Source organism: Scyliorhinus canicula, chromosome 16 (genome assembly GCF_902713615.1).
Source record: "Scyliorhinus canicula chromosome 16, sScyCan1.1, whole genome shotgun sequence".
Lineage (NCBI taxonomy): Eukaryota > Metazoa > Chordata > Chondrichthyes > Carcharhiniformes > Scyliorhinidae > Scyliorhinus > Scyliorhinus canicula.
This window is the reverse complement of record NC_052161.1, coordinates 40,224,709-40,250,113: the sequence shown is the minus strand read 5'-3', so window position 1 is coordinate 40,250,113 and position 25,405 is coordinate 40,224,709. Positions and strand designations below refer to the sequence as shown.

Sequence of the window (25,405 nt, the reverse complement as noted above, 5' to 3'; positions counted from 1 at the left end):
GGGGGGGGGGGGGGGGGGGGGGGGGGGGGGGGGAGGGAGGGGGGGGGGAGAGAAACTGTACAATATGTAAATTTCAGGTGCACTATTCGTTAAATTATTATTCTATAAAATTTGAAAACTGCAATAAACATATTGCAAAAAAAACATTGCAAAAAAAAAGAAAGTGGGGAGGAAAAATATAAAAATTTCACTCACAACATACAACTGCCGCCATATACTTGACCATTCTCGAAGGGTTGTAGTGACTTCCTGAACCAATGGAAGCTCATTTGGTATAACAGTTTCATGTAGCCTTCAATGAAATAAAGAACAGTGAGATTATATTCGGATTGCCAACTTATTTTCCCTATTGAGGTGTTTTTTTTCAGAAACAAATGTTTCAGTAACAAGACCAGATTTCATTGAACATCTCTATCTTATTAACATTTCTGCTGGTGTACTTGCCTTCCACAAACGTCACTACCTGACGCCATTGATTCACTCATTTTTGTTGAAAAACTTAGCACTAAAGTTGCCAACATCAATATATAATTCAATTTCCTTCTATAACCCGATACCTGAAGCCATTGAAAGAGCCAAATGAGGGCGGCATGTGGCGCAGTGGATAGCCCTGGGACTGCGGCGCTGAGGACCCAGGTTCGAATCCCGGCCCTGGGTCACTGTCCGTGTGGAGTTTGCACATTCTCCCCATGTTTGCGTGGGTTTCACCCCCACAACCCAGGTTAGGTTAGGTGGATTAGCCTGCTAAATTTCCCCTTAATTGAAAAAAATAATAATTGGGTACTTTAAATTTAAAAAAAGATAGATCCAAATGAATAATCTTTTCTTAAAAAGACACCATATCCCAAAATAAGGCTTTAAACAAAAATGTTTCAAATTAAAAGCAAATTTCAATACAGCATTGCATTTACACATTAAATTAGTTTATGTCTCATCATACTTTCATTCAAGTTTCTACTGCAAGGTTGCAAGCTGATTCAAAAGCCTGAGCTTCAAATGGATTTTTTTACATTATTATAGTTCATTTATGACAGGGGTGGGCAAACTTTTCCGTGCAAGGGCCACATTCAGAAATTCACAATTCACAAAGGGCCGCATAGTATATTAAGTAAAATAATTACTTCACCCGGTTATGATTCTGGGCGCCTCATATAGAACATAGAACAGTACAGCACAGAACAGGCCCTTCGGCCCTCGACGTTGTGCCGAGCAATGATCACCCTACTCAAGTCAACGTATCCACCCTATACCAGTAAGTAACCCAATAGCCCCCCCCCCATTAACCTTAAAAAAATTTTTTTTTTTTTTTTTTTAAAAAATTTTTTTTTAATTTTTTTTTTAATGACTTGGTGGGCCGCAGAAATACCTTTGGCGGGCCGCATGCGGCCCGCGGGCCGTAGTTTGCCCACCCCTGATTTATGATAACCGTATTCAGAGCACACGCAATTTGCACAAATTCTCAACAAGCAATCTGTGCACTAAAATGAACGAAAAGTAAAAACATGGAGAATTTAAAAGAGCGGAGATTTAAAAAGAGCAGCGATTTAATAAGAACACGAGCTGAGAGTCAAAGGGAAGTGGGTTCAGGCTGTCCGGGAAGCAAAATAACGTCACAGGATGAGGAAACGTGCAGTGAATTTGAAAGTCATGTCTTAAATTCTTCTAAATTAATCAACGAAATTGATTGATTTAATAAAATAATTAGTAAAAATACCTAAAACTTAAACCATTATGACATCATTATACAGTGCTCAATGAATTAAATCTCAATGATAAAATTAAAAAATCAGGGATAATAGCACCAAAGGATTCTGAATTTTTCAATAAATTAATTTTTATCATCGAAAAGCCTTAAAGTTTAAGTTGAATATGTCAGTTAATTTCACTAGGAAGATAAAGTGATGTTAGTACAACAGAACCAACTGATTGGTCAGTAACTGATGGGCTCTTATTTGTGCAGCAGGTTTATTAGTCGAATTAATAGAGGCATAGTAGGATAAGGTCCGTGTATTACGCATCCTGTTCCATGTGGAAGCTCCAGGATACTTATCTCCTGGACAATCACAGGATCTATTGTCAGCTGCATCTGCTTGAACTCCGGGGTTTCAAGCTAGAGCAGCAGCTGGTGTCATTGCAGCACATCCACAAGATTGAGAGTTTCATGGCTAGTACATTTATTGGTGTGATCACCCTGCGTCATAGGGATTTGCTGACCATCAGACAGTCAAGGAGGATCAGGCAAGTACTGCAGGAGGTCCAGGAGGACCAGGCAAGTAGTGCAGGAGGTCCAGGCACGTAGTGCAGGAGGCTCCGAGTGTATCTCACCCTTCAATCTTGTCCAATTCTGAATACCGGTGTCAGTGATGATTTCTCTGTGGAGTGCAGCCAGAGCCATGTCCACACAACAACAGCTGACTCAGATAAACATGAGAGCAAGAGCAAAATCTGGAAATGAAGAGCAAGAGGGAATTTGATAATTAGGGGCACTGACGTGGCTTTCTCTGGCCATAGATGTGAGCCCAAGATGTAATGTGCCTCCTTGGTGCCAAGTCAGGGCATTATAGAGTGGCTACTCAGCACTCTCAAGGGGGTAGGATGAACCGCCATCGGTCGTGGTCTAGATCAGTGCCAAAGACATGGGGTGCGATTCTCCGCTCCCCACGCCGGGTGGCAGAATAACGGGAGAGCCTCCCGACATTTTTCACGCCCTCCCGCTATTCTCCCCCCCCACGCCCAACCCACGCCACGAATCGCCGCTTTTTACGGCGAGCGGCGATTCTCCGAGGCCGATGGGCCGAGCGGCCGGGCCTTCACGCCCGTTTCAACACGGCAGCAAACAAACCTGCTCGCTGCCATCGTGAAACGGGCGCTAGATGCCCGTTTGGGGCATCTGGGGGCCCGATTGGCATGGCAGTACCACGGCCGTGCCAAGGGGACATAGGCCCGCGATCGGTGGGCACCGATTGCGGGCCATGCGTCCATGACGTACGCACTCTTTTTCCTCCGCTGCCCCGCAAGATCAAGCCGCCACGTCTTGCGGGGCGGCTGAGGGAAAAGACGGCAACTGCGCATGCGCGGGTTGGCGTTGTCCAACCTGCGCATGCGCGGCTGACGTCATTGGCCGCGTCAGCCGGCGTGACGCTTGACGTGCGGCCTTGACGACCGTCGTCAAGGACGCGCCGCCGTGACACACGCCGTGACAGCACTGCCCGGTAGGGGAGAATCGGCCCCGGAAGCGGGCGTGAAGGCTGCCGTCGGCCACGGCCTGTCCCACGGCAGCCTTTACGATTCTCCGCATTTGCGGAGAATCTCGCCCATGGGTACTGCGGTACATTTAGTGAGGTAGGAAAGAAACTAGCAAGCAGGATCTCAAAATTTAGTAATCTCTGGATTCCTCCCAATATCATACCCTAGTGAATATTGGATGATAAAGCATATGAATGTGTGGTTTAGGAAACAGTACAGGACGGAGAGCTTTAGCTTCCTGGTACATTATTTCTAGGGAGATGGGACCTGTACAGGAAATATTGATTACACCTGAACAGAGCTGAAACCAACGTCCTTATGGTATGATTTGCCAGTTCCATTAGGGAAGATTTAAACTAACTTAGGAATACGTGAACTTGAAAATATTAGCACTGTAAATAATGTGCACAGAGATTGGGGATGATGGATCCCACTAGGGTAGGAAAGACAGTAGAAATTGGTGAAGTTACGTTTACTGTTAATGCATGTGAAAGCTCAGAATACAATGAATAAAGTTGGTGGTTGGTGAAGTTAAGTTTACTGTTAATGCATGTGAAAGCACAGAATACAATGAATACATTTCGTGGTTGGTGAAGTTAAGTTTACTGTTAATGCATGTGAAAGCACAGAATGCAATGAATAAGTTGGTGAGTTGTCGGCACAGGTAGCCATGAGAATGTTGATGAGATGTGTTAATAATGGAGACCAAGCTGAAAAAACGGACAAGACTAGATACAAAATATTCCTGCATACAAGGTATCCAGGAAAGATAGGGAAGTAAAGAAGAGAGTGTGCAATAGTACTTGTGATTATGAGGAGAAAGAGTTCCAGAGAGATCAAGGACAGAATCAATTTGGAGCTAAGTCACAATAGAAGTACTATTTCACTACTGAACGTATTCTATTGATCATATCTAATGGGAATGATAGACAGACAAACAAAAATGCAAGGAAATTAGAGAGGTGCACAAACTATAGAGTAGTTGTGAATGGGGGACTTTAATTATCCTAATACAAACTGGGATAGTAATAGCGTAAAGGGCAGAGATGAAGAATATCTGGTCCTAGGGGACTGAAGTGGTTCAAAATAATCAAGTGTTTGTTGGAGAGGGTCAGCACAGTGGCGCAGTGGGTTAGCACTGCTGCCTTACAGCGTCACGGTCCCAGTTCAATCCCGGCACTGGGTCACTGTCCATGTGGAGTTTGCACATTCTCCCCATGTTTGCGTGGGTTTCGCCCCCACGACCAAAAAGGATGTGCAGGATAGGTGATTTGGCCACACTATCGACTTCAGGAAGTGTAGTGGAGAACATGCCCCTGTCTATATCAATGGAAACGAAGTAGAAAGGGTCGAGAGCTTCAGGTTTTTAGGTGTACAGATCACCAACAGTGTGTCTTGGTCCCCCCATGCCACTATAGTTAAGAAAGCCCACCAACGACTCTACTTTCTCAGAAGACTGAGGAAATTTGGCATGTCAGCTACGACCCTCATCAACCTCTACAGATGCACCATAGAAAGCATTCTTTCTGGTTGTATCACAGCTTGGTACGGAGCGTGCTCTACCCAAGACCGCAGGAAACTACAAAAGGTTGTGAATGTAGCCCAGTCCATCACGCAAACCAGCCCCCCATCTATCTATAATTCCCGCTGCCACAGAACGGCAGCCAGCATAATTAAGGACCCCACGCACCTCGGATATACTTCCAGCTCATACCGTCAGGAAAGAGAAACCAAAGTTTGAGGTCACGTACCAACCGACTCAAGAACAGCTTCTTCCCTACTGCCATCAGGCTTTTGAATGGACCTACCTCGTATTAAGTTGATCTTTTCTCTACACCTTGCTATAACTGTAACATTATATTCTGCAGCCTCTCCTTCCTTCCTTATGTACGGTATGCATTGTCTGTACAGCATGCAAGAAACAATACTTTTCACTGTATACTAATACATGTGACAATAATAAATCAAATCAAATCAAATCAAAATTGCCCCTTAATTGGAAAAAATGAATTGGGTACTCTAAATTTTTTTTAAAATGTGTTAGTTGGAGAACATTTAGGTGACAGTGATCATTGTATAAGATTTAAGTTGGTTATGGAAAAGAACAAGGAACAATCAAGAATAAAAAAATCTGGAGGAGGAGTGAAGTCAGTGGAGCAAGAACTGGCCCAGATAAATTGGAATCAAAGACTGGCTGGCCAATCTATAACAGAACAATGAGCTGCTTTCAAAGGAGAGATCATCCAGGTACAGTTATGGTACATTACCAAGAGAATGAAATGTAGGACGAACATGTACCGAAGTACAGTAAAAAGTATTTTTCTGCGGCCAAGGGAATGTACACAGTACGACAGAGTACACTGACAACGTACATCAACAAATAGTGATTGGTTATAGTGTTAAACAAGGGCCAAACAAGTGCAGCATAGGGTGTCGTGAATAGTGTTCTTACAGGGGACAGATCAGTCCAAGGGAGAGTCGTTGAGGAGTCTGGCAGCTGTGGGGAAGAAGCTGTTCCTATGTCTGGCTGTGCAGGTCTTCAGACTTCTGTATCTTCTGCCTGATGGAAAGGTCTAGGAAGAGAGCAAAGCTGTGGTGTGAGGTCTCTAACAATGCTGTCTGCCTTTCTGAGGCAGCGGGAGGTATATACAGAATCAATAGGGGATGGCAAGGTTGTGTGATGCGTTGGGCTGAGCTAACCATACTCTGCAGTTTCTTGCGATCTTGGGCCAAGGAGTTGCCTTACAAAGCTGTAATGCAGCCGGGTGGAATGCTCTCTATGGCACATCTGTAGAGGTCTGAGAGAGTCAATGCAGACATGCAGAATTTCTTTAGCTTCCGTAGGAAGAAGAGACATTGTTGGGCTTTCTTGACTGTTGCATCAACGTGAGTGGACCAGGACAGACTGCTGGTGATAGTGACCCCCAGGAACTTAAAGCTATCAACCATCTCCACTTCGGAGCCATTGATGTAGATTTTTGGGGGGGGGGGGGGGGGGGTCGCGCTTCCCTTCCTGAAGTTGATGATCAGTTCCTTGGTCTTTCCAACATTCAGAGAGAGGTTGTTTTCGGTACACCATACAACCAAGTAATCTATCTCCCTTCTGTAGTCTCATTCGTCATTGTTTAAGATACGACCCATCACAGTCGTAACATCTGCAAACTTATAGATTGAATTGGAGTTGAATCTTGCCACACAGTCGTGTGTGTGTATAGGGAGTGCAGTAGAGGACTGATCACACATCCTTGCGGGGCCCCGGTGTTGAGGACTACTGTGGAGGAGGTGTTGTTACCTCGCCTGTAAATTGCGTTCTGTTGGTGAGGAAGTCAAGGATCCAGCTGCTCAGAGGGGTCAAGTCCGAGGTTGCAGAGTTTGGTTATTAGTCTTGTTGGGATAATGGTGTTGAAGGCGGAGCTGTAGTCTATGAACAGCAGTCTGATGTAGGTGTCTTTGTTGTCGAGGTGTTCCGAGAGTTGATTGTAGAACCAGAAGGATAACATCTGCTGTGGATTGGTTGCCTTGGTAGGCGAACTGCAATGGATCAAGACCATCTAGGAGGCTGGCGTTGATCCGTCTCATGACTAGCCACTCAAAGCATTTCATGATAACAGACATCAGGGCGAGCAGTCGGTAGTAGTTGATGCACACTACCTTGTTCTTCTTTAGTACTGGCACTATGGTGGTCTTCTTGAAACATGTAGGGACCTCGGAGCGGAGCAGTGAGGTGTTGAAGATATTTGCGAATACACTCATCAGCTGGTCAGCGCAGGCTATGGGTGCTCGCCCAGGGACTCCACTGGGTCCCGTCACTTTCGGCGTGTTTACTTTCAAGAAGGCAACTCTTACCTCTGAGGCTGTAATAGTGGGTATGGGTGTGTCCAAGGCTGTTGGGACAGGTGGTACTGATGTATTGGCTGTTCAAAGCGAGCATAGAACTTGCTCAGTTCATCGGGGAGGGATGCTCCAGAGTAGATGCTATGGAGTAATACAATGTAGAAAAAGTGTGCATATGGCAAATATCAGGTAAATAATAGAATTGAAAACCAGGCTGAATATAAAGTTGTGACATGTGGAGAATAGAGAAGAGAGAATATGAGTAGAGATTGGTAGCTAACATAAAAATAATTCCAAACGTTTCTGTAGGCATATAAATAGGAAAAGGATGGTGAAATGAAGAGTGATCAGGGGCCAAAAGAGGATTTTATTCATGGAGACAGATATTTCTGAGATATTAAATGAGTACTTTGCATCTGTTTTTATTAAAGACAATATTGCCCAAGTCATAATGTAAGAGAAATTAACTAAGACACTGCATGGACTAAAAATTGAGCAAGTATTACTGCTTAAAGTTGATAAGTCACCAGGGCCAGATGAGACAAAGGAAGGGTGAAAACTGCAGAGGCACTTGAAATCATCTTCCAAACTTCAAGATACAAGGATGATGTCAGAGGACTGAGGAATTGCAAATGTTACTCCTTTGTACAAATGGAGTGTAAGGATAGCTCAGCAACTCCAGGACAGTCAGTTTAACCTCAAATGAAGGAAAACTGTTAGAAACAGTAACTTGAAACAAAATTAGCAGTCACTCATACAAACGTGTTCAAACGTAATTAAGAAAAGCCAACATAGATTTTTTTGAAGCACAAATCACTTTCAACTTGCTTGCTTGAGCGTCTGATGAGGTAACAGAGGGTTGGGTTGATGTGAGTGCAATTGATAAGGTGCAGATGAACTTCCAAAAGGAATTTGATAAAGTGCCATATAACAAACTTATCTAAAATTGAAAGACCACAGAATAAAAGTGACAGTTGCAGAATGAATAAGGAGCCCAATGAGTGACTGGAAACGAAGACTAGTGGTGAACGGTTGTTTGTCGGACTGAAGGAAGATATATAGTGGGGTTCCCCTGCAGTCAATATTAGGTCCACTGCTTTTCTTGATCTATATCAATGATCTAGACATTGGTGTACAGGGCACGATTTCAAAATCTGCTGATGACATAAAATTGGAAGTATCATGAACTTTGAGGTGTGTTATACTTCAAAAGGACTCTGACAGGCTGGTGGGTGGAATAGATTGACAAATGCCACATCAAATTTAATGCAGAAAGTGTGAAGTGACTCATTATTGGTCAGTAGAATAAGCAGAGCGAACATAAAATAAGAATTGCAATCAATTCGACCAGAGTGCACGAGCAGAAGGGCCTGGGGATATAGAACCTCTACAGTGCAGAAAGACGCTATTCAGCCCATCAAGTCAGCATCGACTCTTCGAATGACCACCTGACCTAGGCCCAATCCCCCCCCTCCCTGTAACCCCAGCCTTCGGGTCAATTTAACATGGCCAATCCACCATTTGGCATATTTGAACTGTGGGAGGAAACTGGAGCACCACAGGAAACACACACAAACACGGGGAGAATGTGAAAACTCCACGCTGATCAAGTCCACAGAGACCTGCTTTAAAATTTCAATGGCCCATACTTCCCAGTCAAAGAGCATGCACTTGTCACTGACAGCGATTTAATCAGCATCGTTGCTAGAGCCTTTTCAGCTTCCAGCACCAGTTCCAGAAGTGATGCAAGAACAAACAGAGGCGGGCGGCCAATTGTTGAGCACAATACCAACATAGCCATATAGCTCCTGTTTCACACCATGAATTTTAAGAATGCCCCATAAGGTCGGTCTTCAGTTCACTGGTTTACGTTATTTTAAATGGAGCCGTCAACCACAACACTGCACAATCACCTCTCACTAACTGTGCTTTCCCATTCTTACACGCCAAACAGTATTCATCCACTTCCCTCACAGCTTGACCATGCTTAACTCTCAACGGTTCTGCTGATCTTGTTTGTACAGGTTTAGGTGCGCCTAGGTTCCTAGAGGTAGTTAGGTGGGTTTTCGGATAGAGGTGGGGGTAGATGGTGCTGATGGTGACTGAGGCGTGTTCTTTGTCCTATATGATGTGTGGGGCTCGGTCCCACCTTGGGTGGGGGATTCTGGTCGATGCATGGTATGGCTCCGTAAGGGTTGAGGAAGCCAGACATTTCACTCGGGCTTTGATAGTAGAGCCGGGAGGTGGCAATTCTGATCAATTAAAGAGTCCGTTTTCAGATGCAGAAGTTGGTAGCATATCAGGGAGGCAGAAATGCGATGGTCTCAGGGATGTTGGGAGGGCAGATCGGTAGTTTTGGTTAACGTATTTGCTCCAAATTGGGATGATGTAGAGCAGGGGTGGGCAAACTACGGCCCGCGGGCCGCATGCGGCCCGCCAAAGGTATTTCTGCGGCCCACCAAGTCATTAAAAAAAAAAAAAAAAAATTTTTTTTTTAAAAAAAATTTTTTTTTAAAAAAAAATTTTTTTTTAAAGGTTAATGGGTGGGGGGGCTGTTGGGTTACTTACTGGTATAGGGTGGATACGTTGACTTGAGTAGGGTGATCATTGCTTGGCACAACGTCGAGGGCCGAAGGGCCTGTTCTGTGCTGTACTGTTCTATGTTCTATATGAGGCGCCCACAATCATAACCGGGTGAAGTAATTATTTTACTTAATATACTATGCGGCCCTTTGTGAATTGTGAATTTCTGAATGCGGCCCTTGCACGGAAAAGTTTGCCCACCCCTGATGTAGAGTTTATGAATAGGGAGGTGGTGACTATCCCGGGTATGGATATGTGTCAATTGATCCTGGGTCATGATTGGAATGCAGTTTTGGATATGAAGGTAGGCTGTTCCAAGTATTTATCCCTTTCGGGGAGGAGGGGGGGGGGGGGGGGGGGGGGGGGGGTGAAGGTGTTGCCGCTGCTTATGAGATCGTTGGGGGGGGGGGTTTCCAAGGAGTGGAATAGTCTGCTATTGTTATGTCAGATCATGCCCCGACCTGATCGATGTGATGCTTGAGAAGGGGCCAGCCCAATGTCCGGCCTGGAGTTCAGACAAATTGGGAGACGTTGAAGGTGGTGGAGCAAGGATAGATAATTACATTTAAGGTGCAGGCTAATAGGGAGGCGAGGGAGGAGCGCCAGCAACTGGATGAAATTTCAGTGGTACATGGTAAGTATGCAGAAGCACCCAAACTACTGGCTCGTAGGAAGAAACTGCAGACAGTTTAATCTGGTGACTACAGATAAGGCGATGCATCAGAAGCAGAGGGTGAGGGGGGGGGCGCAATGTACAAATATGGGGAGAAAGCCAACCATTTGTTGGCTGCCCTTTTGAGGCGGCAGGCAGCTTCCCAAGATTGTTCAGGTTCAGGATATGGGAGGTAGGTTAGTGGCCGCGTCTGAGAAGGGAATGGGGCGTTTGAGGCATTCTATGAGAGTTCTATGAGAGGTTGTAGAGGTTGGTAGAACCAGAGGACGAATCGGACATGGGGGAAGAGTTTGAATGGGTTGCAGTGCCTAATATTTGAGGAGGAAGTTCAGGAAAGGGTTAGAAGAGCCACTGGACGGAGGAGATTCAGAAGCCAATCGGAAACATGCAGATGGGTAAGGCGTTGGGATCAGGCAGGTCCTGCTGGAAATTTCTTAAAAGTTTATTGACCTGTTTCCACCAGTATTAGTGGAGGCAATTGAGGACTCAATGACTTGGGGGTCGCTCCTGGAGGCAATGATGCAGGTATCCATGTCGCTCCTTTTGAAGAAGGGTAAGGACCCAGAGGAGCGCAGATTGTATCGGCCAATCTTGGATTTGTATGTTTATTGTCACGTGTACCAAGGCACAGTAAAAAGTATTTTTCTGCGAGCAGCTCAACGGATCATTAAGTATATGCAAAGAAAAGGAGATAAAAGAAAATACATAATAGGGCAACACAGGGTACACAATGCAACTAGATAGCACAGCATCGGGTGAAGCATACAGGTTAATGAGGTCGGTTCATAAGAGGGTCATTTAGGAGTCTAGTAACAGAGGGGAAGAAGCTGTTCTTGAGTCTGTTTGTGCGTGTTCTCAGACTTTTGTATCTCCTCCCCGATGGAAGACTTTGGAAGAGTGAGTAAGCCAGGTGGGAGGGGTCTTTGATTATGCTGCCCGCTGTCCCCAGGCAGCAGGGAGGTGTAGATGGAGTCAATGGATGGGAGGTATGCTTGTGTGATGGACTGGGCGGTGTTCACAACGCTCTGGGGTTTGTCGGTCTTGGGCCAAGCAGTTGCCATACCAGGATATGATGCAGCCAGACAGGATGCTTTCTGTGGTACATCTGTAAAAGTTGGTAAGAGTTAACGTGGACATGCCGAATTTCCTTAGTTTCCTGAGGAAGTTTAGGCGCTGTTCTGCTTTCTTGGTGGTAGCGTCGATGTGGGTGGACCAGGACAGATTTTTGGAGATGTGTACCCTTAGGAATTTGAACCTGCTAACCATCTCCACCTTGGCCCCATTGATGTTGACAGGGGTGTGTACAGAACTTTGCTTCCTGAAGTCAATGACCAGCTCTTTAGTTTTGCTGGCATTGAGGGATAGATTGTTCTTGCTGCACCACTCCACTAGGTTCTCAATCTCCCTCCTGTATTCTGACTCGTCATGGTCTATGGGTTAGAAAGTCTAGGATCCAGTTGCAGAGTGAGGAGCCAAGTCCTAGGTTTTGGAGCTTTGATATGAGCTTGGCTGGAATTATGCTGTTGAAGGCAGAGCTGTCGTCAATAAATAGGAGTCTGATGCAGGAGTCCTTGTTGTCGAGATGCTCTAGGGATGAGTGTAGGGCCAGGGAGATGGTGTCTGCTGTGGACCGGTTGCAGCGGTATGCGAATTGCAGTGGATCAAGGCATTCTGGGAGTATGGAAGTGATGCACTTCATGACCAACCTCTCGAAGCACTTCATTACGACTGAAGTCAGAGCCACCGGACGGTAGTCATTGAGGCGCATTGCCTGGTTTTTCTTTGACACCGGTATGATTGTGGTCTTCTTGAAGCAGGTGGGGACCTTGGAGCAGAGGAGGGACAGGTTAAAGATGTCCGCGAACACATCTGCCAGCTGGTCCACGCAGGCTCTTAGTGCGCGATCAGGGATCTCGTCTGGACCCATCGCCTTCCAAGGGTTCACTTTCAGGAAAGCCGATCTGAATTCGGAAGCTGTGATGGTGGGTATGGGTGTGTTACAGGCGGCTGAGGCACTCAACCGCGGATCGTTGGTTTCCTGCTCGTACCGAACATAGAATGCATTGACCTCAATCGGGGAGGGGTGCGCTGCTGCTGCAGATACTGCTTGGCTTCGCTTTGTAGCCCGTTATGTTGTTTAGGCCTTGCCACAACCGCCGAGAGTCTGTATCGCTAGTCTGTGACTCTAGTTTTGTCTGATATTCTCTCTTGGCACCTCAGATGGCTTTGCGGTCAGGGTCGCCTGACTTTAATGCCTCAGACCTGCAGTAGAGAGTCAATCTTGCGATTGAGCCATGGTTTCCGGTTGGGGAACGTACAAACTGCTTTCTTTGGCACGTTACACTATAACATACACCATTTTGATGTTGAAACCTTTTAGAAAATGGCCGAGCCAGAGAAGGATAGAGTCAAAGGGGGTAACCTGGACATGACATTAGCTTGACCCATAGATGACCCGGGTTGAGACTGAAAGAATCATTAAAAATACATAAATCTGAAAGAGTACTGATGAAGACAAAGGCAAAATTTATTACTTGTCAAACAAAGTCAGCAAGTTCAAAGTAAGTAATGGCGAGCTGGTGGAACGAAGCCGCGTTGTTGCAAAGGCGCCACGCTTCTAACCGATAGAAACTAACCTTCAACTGTTAGGCTCAAACAGTAGAAGGGTGTCATTTTTAACGGTCAGGCTGCACAAATTGCGATAGAAACTCTGCAAAGTGAGCAGAAAATACTTCTTCCTCGGTGATGGGACAAGCAGCATCTGAAGACCGAGCAACCCAAAGAAGAGAACATAGATAGATAGAGAAATACAGCACAGAACAGGCCCTTCGGCCCACGATGTTGCGCCGAACTTTTGTCCTAGGTTAATCATAGAATTTTGGACAATTTTTCATGGCCAATCCACCCAACCTGCACATCTTTGGACTGTGGGAGGAAACCGGAGTACCCGGAGGAAACCCACGCAGTCACGGGGAGGATGTGCAGACTCCACACAGACAGCGACCCAAGTCGAAATCGAACTTGGGACCCTGGAGCTGTGAAGCAATTGTGCTATCCACAATGCTACCGTGCTGCCCTTAAGAAGTTAACCTACACTCCATTATTCTACCCTCATCCATGTACCTATCCAATAGCCGCTTGAAGGTCCCTAACTTTTCCAACTCAACTACTTCCACAGGCAGTGCATTCCATGCCCCCACTACTCTCTGGGTAAAGAACCTGCCTCTGACATCCCCTCTATATCTTCCACCATTTATCTTAAATTTATGTCCCCTTGTAATGGTGTGTTCCACCCGGGGAAAATGTCTCTGACTGTCTACTCTATCTATTCCCCTAATGATCTTATAAACCTCTATCAAGTCGCCCCTCATCCTTCTCCGTTCTAATGAGAAAAGGCCTAGCACCCTCAACCTTTCCTCGTATGACCTACTCTCCATTCCAGGCAACATCCTGGTAAATCTCCTTTGCACCTTTTCCAAAGCTTCCACATCCTTCCTAAAATGAGGTGACCAGAACTGCACACAGTACTCCAAATGTGGCCTGACCAAGGTTTTGTACAGCTGCATCATCACCTCACGGCTCTTAAATTCAATCCCTCTGCTAATGAACGCTAGCACACCATAGGCCTTCTTCACAGCTCTATCCACTTGAGTGGCAACTTTCAAAGAACTATGAACATAGACCCCAAGATCTCTCTGCTCCTCCACATTGCCAAGAACCCTACCATTAACCCTGTATTCCGCATTCAGATTTGTCCTTCCAAAATGGACAACCTCACACTTGTCAGGGTTAAACTCCATCTGCCACTTCTCAGCCCAGCTCTGCATTCTATCTATGTCTCTTTGAAGCCAACAACAGCCCTCCTCACTATCCACAACTCCACCAATCTTCGTATCATCTGCAAATTTACTGACCCACCCTTCAACTCCCTCATCCAAGTCGTTAATGAAAATCACAAACAGCAGAGGACCCAGGACTGATCCCTGCGTTACTCCACTGATAACTGGGCTCCAGGCTGAATATTTGCCATCCACCACCATTCTCTGTCTTCTTTCGGTTAGCCAGTTTGTTATCCAACTGGCCAAATTTCCCACTATCCCATGCCTCCTTACTTTCTGCATAAGCCTACCATGGGGAACCTTATCAAATGCCTTACTGAAATCCATGTACACTACATCCACTGCTTTACCTTCATCCACATGCTTGGTCACCTCCTCAAAGAAGTCAATAAGACTTGTAAGGCAAGACCTACCCCTCACAAATCCGTGCTGACTATCCCTAATCAAGCAATGCCTTTCCAGATGCTCAGAAATCCTATCCCTCAGTACCCTTTCCATTACTTTGCCTACCATCGAAGTAAGACTAACTGGCCTGTAATTCCCAGGGTTATCCCTATTCCCTTTTTTGAACAGGGGCACGACATTCGCCACTCTCCAATCCTCTGGTACCACCCCTGTTGACAGAGAGGACGAAAAGACCATTGCCAACGGCTCTGCAATTTCATTTCTTGCTTCCCATAGAATCCTTGGATATATCCCGTCAGGCCCGGGGGACTTGTCTATCCTCAAGTTTTTCAAAACGCGCAACACATCTTCCTTCCTGACAAGTATCTCCTCAAGCTTATCAGTCTGCTTCATGCTGTCCTCGCCAACAATATGGCCCCTCCCGTTTGTAAATACTGAAGAAAAGTACTTCTTCAAGACCTCTCCTATCTCTTCAGACTCAATACACAATCTCCCGCTACTGTACTTAATCGGACCTACCCTCGCTCTAGTCATTCTCATATTTCTCACATATGTGTAAAAGGCCTTGGGGTTTTCCTTGATCCTACCCACCAAAGATTTTTCAGGCCCTCTCTTAGCTCTCCTAATCCCTTTCTTCAGTTCCCTCCTGGCTATCTTGTATCCCTCCAGCGCCCTGTCTGAACCTTGTTTCTTCAGCCTTACATAAGTCTCCTTCTTCCTCTTAACAAGACATTCAACCTCTCTTGTCAACCATGGTTCCCTCACTCGACCATCTCTTCCCTGCCTGACAGGGACATACATATCAAAGACACGCAGTACCTGTTCCTTGAACAAGTTCCACATTTCACTTGTGTCCTTCCCTGACAGCCTATGTTCCCAACTTCTGTACTTCAATTCTTGTCTGACAGCATTGTATTTACCCTTCCCCCAATTGTAAACCTTGCCCTGTTGCACGCACCTATCCCTCTGCATTACTAAAGTGAAAGTCACAGAATTGTGGTCACTACCTCCAAAATGCTCCCCCACTAACAAATCTATCACCTTCCCTGGTTCATTACCAAGTACTAAATCCAATATGGCCTCCCCTCTGGTCGGACAATCTACATACTGTGTTAGAAAAGCTTCCTGGACACACTGCACAAACACTACCCCATCCAAACTATTTGATTTAAAGAGTTTCCACTCAATGTTTGGGAAGTTGAAGTCACCCATGACTACTACCCTGTGACTTCTGCACCTTTCCAAAATCTGTTTCCCAATCTGTTCCTCCACATCTCTGCTGCTATTGGGGGGCCTATAGAAAACTCCCAACAAGGTGACTGCTCCTTTCCTATTCCTATTCAACCCATATTACCTCAGTAGGCAGATCCCCCTCGAACTGCCTTTCTGCAGCTGTTCTACTATCTCTAATTAACAATGCCACCCCCCCCCCCCCACCTCTTTTACCATCCTCCCTAATCTTATTGAAACATCTATAACCAGGGACCTCCAACAACCATTTCTGCCCCTCTTCTATCCAAGTTTCCATGATGGCCACCACATCGTAGTCCCAAATACCGATCCATGCCTTAAGTTCACCCACCTTATTCCTGATGCTTCTTGCATTAAAGTATACACACTTCAACCCATCTCCTTGCCTGCAAGTACTCTCCTTTGTCATTGTTACCTTCCCCACTGCATCACTACGTGCTTTGGCGTCATGACTATCGTCTTCCTTAGTTGCTGGACTACAGATCCGGTTCCCATTCCCCTGCCAAATTAGTTTAAACCCTCCCGAAGAGTACTAGAAAACCTCCCCCCCAGGATATTGGTGCCCCTCTGGTTCAGATGCAATCCGTCCTGCTTGTACAGGTCCCACCTTTCCCAGAATGCGCTCCAATTATCCAAATACCTGAAGCCCTCCCTCCTACACCATTCCTGCAGCCACGTGTTCAACTGCACTCTCTCCCTATTCCTAGCCTCGCTATCACGTGGCACCGGCAACAAACCAGAGATGACAACTCTGTCTGTCCTGGCCTTTAACTTCCAGCCTAACTCCCTAAACTTGTTTATTACCTCCACACCCTTTTTCCTACCTACATCGTTGGTACCAATGTGCACCACGACTTCTGGCTGCTCAGCCTCCCCCTTCAGGATCCTGAAGACACGATCCGAGACATCCCTGGCCCTGGCACCCGGGAGGCAACATACCTTTCGGGAGTCTCGCTCGCGACCACAGAATCTCCTATCTATTCCCCTAACCATTGAATCTCCTATTGAATATTCTATGCTCCCCCCTTCCCTTCTGAGCCCCAGAGCCAGACTCAGTGCCAGAGACCTGGCCACTGGGGTCTTCCCCCGGTAGGTCATCCCCCCCAACAGCATCCAAAACGGTATACTTGTTTTGAAGGGGAACGGCCACGAGGGATCCCTGCACTGTCTGCCTGTTAGTTTTCTTTCCCCTGACTGTAACCCAGCTACTCTTGTCCAGTACCTTTGGTGTGGCTACCTCCCTGTAATTCTTCTCTATAACCCCCTCTGCCTCCCGGATGATCCGAAGTTCATCCAGCTCCAGTACCTTAACACGGTCTCTGAGCTGGAGTTGGGTGCACTTCCCGCAGGTATAGTCAGCGGGGACACCAGTGGTTTCCCTCACCACCCACATACTACAGGAGGAGCATGCAACTGCCCTAGCCTCCATCCCCTCTTACTTTACAGAATTAGCTGCCCCTTGGACCAACTGGACCTCCGCCCTCCGACTCTACTTCCAGTCAGCTGTACTCTAAACTCCTGGCTCACTTCACGCTCTTTGATAAATATTGGAAATGAAATGTAAGGAGCACCTTACTCCCTCCTCACCTAACTCCCTCAGTCACCAAACTCTCACTGTAGCACTCAAATGCCACAAGCTCAGCACTCCCTCAGTCACCAAACTCTCACTGTAGCACTCAAATGCCACAAGCTCAGCACTCCAGTGCAAACAAAGTCTGCACTGTAACTAGCTCCTATTTATACTGTGACTCTAGCTTCTGAAAACTGGCCTAATGCAATTAACTAATTAACAAGCTCCTGCTGCAAGTAAGTGCAAGTAGAACCTTGTTTAAAGCTGATTCAAAATTCACCTTCTTATAGACCAAACAGCAACTTTTAAGTTAATTAACTAAATAAAAGAAATACTAGACTTTAAATAAAAATGAACCCTTATACTCCCTCAGTCACCAAACTCTCACTGTAGCACTCAAATGCCACAAGCTCAGCACTCCAGTGCAAACCTAGAACAGAAGACCAAAAGTTAAAGAAAACTGATTGTCAAGATAGACTTGAAAGTCTTACAACTGGTCCGAACAAGAAAATATTTTTTTACCTTTCTGTAAAAGTAGTTTTTATCTTTTTAACTTGAAAATAAAGTTAAGTTTAAATTGATAACCTGAAAGAGTGGTTATTATTATTATTAGAAAGTTTACTTTACTTTACTTGGCAAGCCGGACCAGTGTGTCAGCTACTAAGTGGTAAGTAGATAAAATTCTTCCATGAAGATATGGGTTATGCCAGGGGATAACTTGAAACACTAGTTTGACCCGAAAAACACCCACCTAAGTCTGCATAGGAGTCAGGGAGTGAGAATCCCTGTTCACCATTTAGAATAGCTTAACCTTTTTAGGGTCAAACTAGTGTTTCAAGTTTACTTTACTTTACTTGGCAAGCCGGACCAGTGTGTCAGCTGGAATAGGGTGAATTCTAAGAATAGTGGTGAGGTTTCATTTTCAATAGGCTGTGTCCTATACTTCAATACTTCACCTTCAATAGGTGGGTGCAAGAGGTCATCCTTGCGCTGGACGCAGGAGGTCCTTTGACAGATTAGAGGCAAGGTTGCGAGTCGGGGCGGTTCATTTGCCCAGAGGAGTTATTAGAAAGTTTGGGCTTTCGCAGTCATAGATACCTGCAGGTGAGGGACTTTGCGAGGTCTTCCAGTCGTTTACAGTAGTGCACCGTGGGAATGTACGGGAGGATAATGCATCCTCACGAAGGCCAAGAGGGAGGAGGAGTTAAGGGTGGAATTAGATCAGGAGATGTGGTGTGAGGCCTCGCATAGGGTGAACGCTTCTTCATCGTGCACGAGACTGGGAGTAATACAGTTGAAGGTGGTCCACTGGGCAAACTTAACTAGGGCTAGGATGAGTCGGTTGTTTGAGGTGGTGGAAAATAAGTGTAAGTGTTGTGGGAGGGCCCTGCAAATCATGTGCACATGCTCTGGGCATGTCCTGATCTGGTGAGATTGAGGTTTCCTTCTTCGGCGATTCTACAAATGGAATTGGAGCAGAGACCTCTGGTGTCGTGAGAGGGCAGCACGGTAGCATTGTGGATAGCACAATCGCTTCACGGCTCCAGGGTCTCAGGTTCAATTCCGGCTTGGGTCACTGTCTGTGCGGAGTCTGCACATCCTCCCCGTGTGTGCGTGGGTTTCCTCCGGGTGCTCCAGTTTCCTCCCACAGTCCAAAGATGTGCAGGTTAGGTGGATTGGCCATGATAAATTGCCCTTAGTGTCCAAAATTGCCCTTAGTGTTGGGTGGGGTTACTGGTTATGGGGATAGGGTGGAGGTGTTGACCTTGGGTAGGGTGCTCTTTCCAAGAGCCGGTGCAGACTTGATGGGTTGAATGGCCTCCTTCTGCACTGTAAATTCTAAGTAATCTATGTGTCCATTTTTGGGATGTCAGATCCTCCGGAGCATGTCTTGGCCTTCGGCTCATCGGTTGTTGGGAGTGGAGGTCAGCTTCTTCACCCAATGCCTCAGTAAGGCTAGGGGATCTTATGAAGTTTTTGCATCTTGAGAAAATTAAATGTACGTTAAGGGGTGCAATTTGGGGGCTTTATAAAAGGTGCCACCCTTTCATTCTGTATTTTTAAAGAGCTAGTCACCATCAGCTGGTTGGGGGGGGAGGGGGGGGGGGAGAGAGCGGAGGGAGGTGGAGGGTTACAGTTCTGTTTGAGGATATGTTTTTAATTTTATTTTATTGTTCTGTATTCATTAAAAAAATGTTCAATAAAATTATTTTTTTTAAACCCTCCAAAATGTTCATCCCCCCACTTTTTTTCTTATAAATTTAGAGTCCCCAATTTATTTTTCCAATTAAGGGGCAATTTAGTGTGGCCAATCCACTAGCCTGCACATCTTTAGGTTGTGGGGGCGAAACCCATGCAAACACAGGGAGAATGTGCAAACTCCACACGGACAGTGACCCAGAGCCAGGATTGAACCTGGGATCTCAGCGCCGTGAGGCAGCAGTGCAACCCAATGCGCCACCATGCTGCCCCACCCCCTCACTTCTGACAATGTTCATCCCTCACCCCCTGACAATATTAGCCCTCTGCCCCATGAAAATTCTCAACATCTCCATCACTCACTACATTTCCTGACAATGCTGACTTTTTAAGACAACGGCTGGACAGGAGCCAGGGATTTAGAACGGAAATCCTGGAGGTCTAGGTGGCATTTAATGTTGTCCAACGGGGGCGGGTGGGTGTGAACATTGCCAGGGATGGGGACACATTGTTGGGAGGGGAGGGAATGAATATTGCCAGAACGGGTGCTGAATATGGCTGAAGGTGTTTTGATACTCCCGCTGATTTACTTGGATTTTCACTGATTTCATACCCGCTCTGTAAAGCTCTCTAAGTAAATGCGTGTAAAAACTAGGGGAAGTATAGGGCAAACAGTCCAAGGCACCGTGGATACGACCATTTGATCCCACTGCTGTTGGACAGGGTAAAACCAGCAATTGGAAGTTTAAATTTCTCTTTTGAGTTCCTTGGAAGTGCATACATTGGGATTTCCTCAAGGGCCCTGTACCACCCATCAGCAACTTCAGTTTCCTTGGGGCCTCTCCACATAATGAAGATTTGGGGCAATGAATCATAACCAGGAATGTTTAGAGTAAAAAATTCTGAGCAGAAATTATTGTAGCTGGGAGATATGTGCAAAGCTTTCTCAACGCATTACAAAACAATCCAGCTCAGTGGCACTTTGTCCATACTACCACTAGTATGGCGTACTTGCTAGTATCATAGCAGTAGTAGCACCATATCAACATTTCATGTCAAATAGCAAAATTTCTGATTTTTCTCCCTTGGAGTTTGACACTCTGAAGCAGCGCAGTACAAAATGGAAGTCCAAGTTTCCATTAAAGCAAAAATCATAAAATAGCAAAGTATGCCATACAATATTGGTTAGCATCCAGATTTTCCCCACCTCACCAATATCTAGCGCATATAAAATCCAAATACATATTTTTAATCTGTAGAATAAATCTAAATGCTTAATTTTGAAAGCGTTATATGCTAATAGTTAATTAGAGCAATAACCTTCAAAGTATACTCTGAAAGATTGCCAGATTATAATACATGAATAAGCTTCTGCAAAGACAAAGTAAAGCTCTAATTTCAAAGTCACAACATAATTAATCTGCTATTTACCAAATAATATTATAGACGTTTTCAAATCAATTTAGCAGTACTTCTACAAAACATAAAGTACATTATTTAGAATATAAACTTCATATTTAATGAACTTAACATATGATCTATGGGCTTAATACAAAATGCAAAGTGGAGTTGACCTTTAATTTTTATTCTGTAAATGGAGAGCTTCATTTTGCTATGGTATTGCAATCCTTTGTACATTGAAATGTTCATTGTGTAAACCATGGTCTGGATCTTCCACAGAGCGACAATCTACACCAGATTGGCACTCTGTTCAAACCTTTCCACGTCTTGGTATTGCTCTATATTTCTTGCCAAGGTCTTCCAAGCCCAGCTTCACCAGAAACGTAGAGTGCAACATCCCTCGGAGAATTCCGTCACAGTGATGTAGCATCAGGGAAAGATAAGATACATCCTCTTTTTATGGAAGCCGCTGCTTAAACGTCCAAATTGAATGTAGGGGGGTGAACAAATGGGCGAGGTAGTGGGTGGGTTAAGGGGTAGTAAGGTAGGGAGGGATAGTCAGGTCAGGGGCTAGCTGGGTGGTCAGGGAGATTGTCAGGGGGTTAAGTGTCGTCAGTGGTTCGGGAATTAGTCAGCGAATCACAGAGATTGGAGGTGCAAATCAGTTTAGTGATAATCGAGCAGTGAATCAGTTCTCAAAGAAAAAATGCTGGAAAATCTCAGGTCTGGCAGCATCTGTAGGGAGAGAAAAGAGCTAACATTTTGAGTCCAGATGACCCTTTGTCAAAGCTAAAAGTGGGAATTTTTTATTTATACTGTGGCGTGCGATAATGAAAGATGAGTCATAGCCACAGAAACCAAGGGGACAGAGTGCTAATGGCAGTCCCCCGAGAGAACACAAGGTGTGAAAGGTCAAACAGCAGAGAAACTAACATCAGAGGGTAAACTGTGACAGATGTAGATGTGGGGAGAGGGGAAGGGGAAGTAAAGGGGAGAAAAGGTAAGGAAAGGGGGATAAGATGGGGGGACATATATCTAAAGAAAGGCAAGAAAGAAATAAATGGTAAAAGACAGTTAAAATTAAATGGGATGAAAACAAAGGGGTCGAGGTGGGGTAGAGCTAATCACCTGAAGTTATATTCCAGCATTTTCTCTTTGGTTTCAAATTCCAGCATCCGCAGTAATTTGCTTTTATCAAGTGAATCAGTTCTGTAGATACCCAGATGTAGACAAGGATTTTTCTGTCTAACATTTCCTCGGTAGCTATTCAAAAGTCCCACTGAACTATCCAAAGTCGCTAACTCTAGCATAGAGTTCGAATTGGAGACATTTGTGGACAGTCCCAGGGAGCAGGGGAATTCCCCCATTTAAGGTTCAAACTTCCAGATATGTCCCACAGACGTCAGTATTCCTGTCAGATCCCTACGCACATCGTGGGTCATGCATCCACCATTATTTGGTACTTTATTTTAATGCTCATCTATCACTATGTTATAAATCATGATTGCATGTTTTATTTGTATTGTCATCACAATTCAGAACCTGCCACCACGTTTCAATAAACAAATGCTCAATGAGCAAAATGTTTTGGGTTGAATTTGTGCTTTCTTCCCCAATTAAGTGTTACCACATAGGAACATTTGTTTGACACTGAAGGGTGCATCGATGAACTCAAAATGCACTGAAAAAGTAGTATTTTCCCCATCTCGGTCATCTAACCATCAAGCATGGTCAATTCATGGCCTACGTGAATTAACAGTAAAGTAAAATTCTTTCAAATTCACCCCAACTTCAAAACAGCACCCAATATTTCAGTTGTCTGATATTTTCATCATACCAAAGCTTAAAAGAGTTCATGACTTGCAAGACAATTCTGCACTGTGGAACTGATGAGTTGAAAATGCCTTAAATAATTTCAAGTCATACTTATAACTAGCAAAACATTTCAATCAATAAAGTCCAGTTTGGATTAAAATCCATGCTCCACAAATAAAATAACAGCATGCTAATGCAATCACCAAATTTCACCCCATCCCACCATTTTGCTCTTCCAGCTGATGAATATCAGGTCACATTAGAAAATTTCACAGTTGCTCCTATATAGAGACAACAGCACAACAGACCACAATTTTGCCCACTGTGTTTGTGTGCTCCTTGCTACAGCAATCCAAACCTAATCCCACTGTTTCCTAGTCTTCGTCACTCAAATGTAACAAGACCTAGTATCTCAAATTCCCTATGACCTTCAGCACCAACCTGGTGAATGTAGGTTTTATACACTCATAGTTGCCATGTCCTTTCTATAATGGAACATCCAAAACAACAGTTATCAAGTCTGCTGATTCAGCGAGTCACTGGATAAACCCACAGAGCCATCAAGATATCTGGTGAGCACAAGAAACAGGAGTAGTAGACCTTATGGTCCATGGAGCCTGCTCTGCCATTCAATACGATCATGGCTGATCTTGGGCTTCAACTCTATTTTCCCACTCATCCCGATATCCGTTAATTCCCTGAGGCACCAGCCTTAAGTGTATTCAATGATGCGAGTATCCACAATCCTCTGGGGAGAATTCCAAAAATTCAGTTTCTCCTCATCTGTTCGAAATGATTGGTGCCTTATCCTGAGACTGTGGCCTCGGGCTTTGGACTCCCCAATGTTGGAAACAATCTCTTAGCATCCACTTTACCCCCATATACCTTATCAAACCCCTTCCGAATTTTGTAGGTTGCAATGAGGTGGAGACCAAAACCACACACACTATTCCTGATGTGGTCTCATCAAAATCCTGTACAACTCTCGCAAGACTTTCCTGTCGTCCAATGAAGGATAGTGTTTAAAGTACCATGACCACCCCTTCACTTTATTGCAGCCAGTCTAAATTTGTACTGGTTTTCCCAAAAGTAATAGTTTGTTATACAGACCAACTCTTCTTAAAGTGGTTCATATCTTCTCTGTTATTGTAGAATGACTGCTGGACTCAAGTTGCACTTAATTTGTATAAAGATGCTCAATTATTTTTTTCACAAAAATATACAGCCCTCAATAACCCACTTTTGTTTTATTGGTCAGGGAAGACATCATATGCTATTACAACAACTGTAGACATTAGGCAGTGGATGTAATAAGTGAAAACAATATTGTTGCGCAATGAACATTTATTATTAAAATGCAAGGCAATTCTAAAGGTACAAAAATACTATTTGGATTCTGTAGCTCACCCTTTGCCTTCAACTGTTGCTTCCTTGAGCTGAATATATGAAGCTGGAAAAATACCCTGTAAAAAAACAACATTTAGTTAGAAGAGTGACATTCTGCCATCAGAAATGGTGGTTTTATTAATTTTCTGAATTTAGAAAATACATCAGAATTCTGCCATGTTCACTATACCAAAATGTTTACTGCCAACTAAATTAGCACAGAAGGACACGTCACTCTGCTAACACACTGCTATACACAAGTGTCATATTCCACACACAAATGTATTCATGAATGCATCAGTTTCAATTTAATCAAACTCAATCGTCAATGTCTAAAACTGTGAAGAGAACATTTCATGATGTCACTAAACTCAGCTGGGTAACTGCACTACTAACTACTTTCCCCAGACAATAGAACTTCTGTATCAATATTACAGTGGGGCTCTTGAAATTCTATAAAGAGATGAGCCCTATGAACTGTAAATCAACCATTGTTTCCCGGACATGCCTAGAAATTTATTTCTAAACACAAAGGTACTTTTTATTATAAAATCTGATGTTACCCAGCAAAATTAAACACTGGTTTAAGACTTATTATCTAAATTCAGTTGAGTTAAACCAAATTCTCTTCTCTGTTCGGCTTACTTTTAAAAAATCAATATTTTGTGTATCGTAACTTGAAATTGAAGAAAATATTCAGAAACCAAGTTTATTGAAATCCCATGCTGTTGAGCACCAGTTTTCAAAGAGCATACTACTTGAATATTTCTGTAACATACAGGAAAGTAATTTGGTAATTGGGGGCGGGATTCTCCCATCCTGTGCAGAGTGTCCACGGTGTCGTAAACGTCATCGTGTTTTACGACGGCATGAACGGGCCGCTGCCAGGAGTAATTCTGGCCCCTACAGAGGGCCAGCACTGCGCTGGAGCGGTTCATGCCGCTCCAGCTACCGATCCCAGCGTGAACTGCGCACCGCGGGATCCAAGCATGCGCAGTGGCACCGGCGCCAATGCGCGCATGCAGTAGCCTCCTTCAACGCTCTGGCCCCGACGCAACAATGCGGGCCTGGCTGCATCGGAGCCCCCCACCCACAGGCCGCCACCCGACCCTTGCACACAGACTTCCCGCTGGCTGCGAGCAGGTGTGGACGGCGCCAGCAGGACTTGGCGTTTTAACTACGGCCGCTCGGCCCAAGAATCGG

At 44.9% G+C, this 25,405-nt stretch overlaps 2 protein-coding genes across 3 annotated transcripts in view; one reads left to right on the top strand and one right to left on the bottom strand.

Moving 5' to 3' along the window:
* LOC119979445 (inhibitory synaptic factor 2A) overlaps positions 1-25,405 on the top strand; it is a 404,538-nt gene that overhangs the window by 254,859 nt on the left and 124,274 nt on the right. The gene's annotated exons all lie outside the window — the stretch shown is intronic.
* Positions 1-25,405, bottom strand: part of dock1 (dedicator of cytokinesis 1) — a 763,650-nt gene that overhangs the window by 661,172 nt on the left and 77,073 nt on the right. Inside the window, 2 exon segments of the mRNA XM_038821673.1 lie at positions 196-292; positions 24,224-24,279. Coding sequence (XP_038677601.1) covers positions 196-292; positions 24,224-24,279 — 153 coding nt within the window.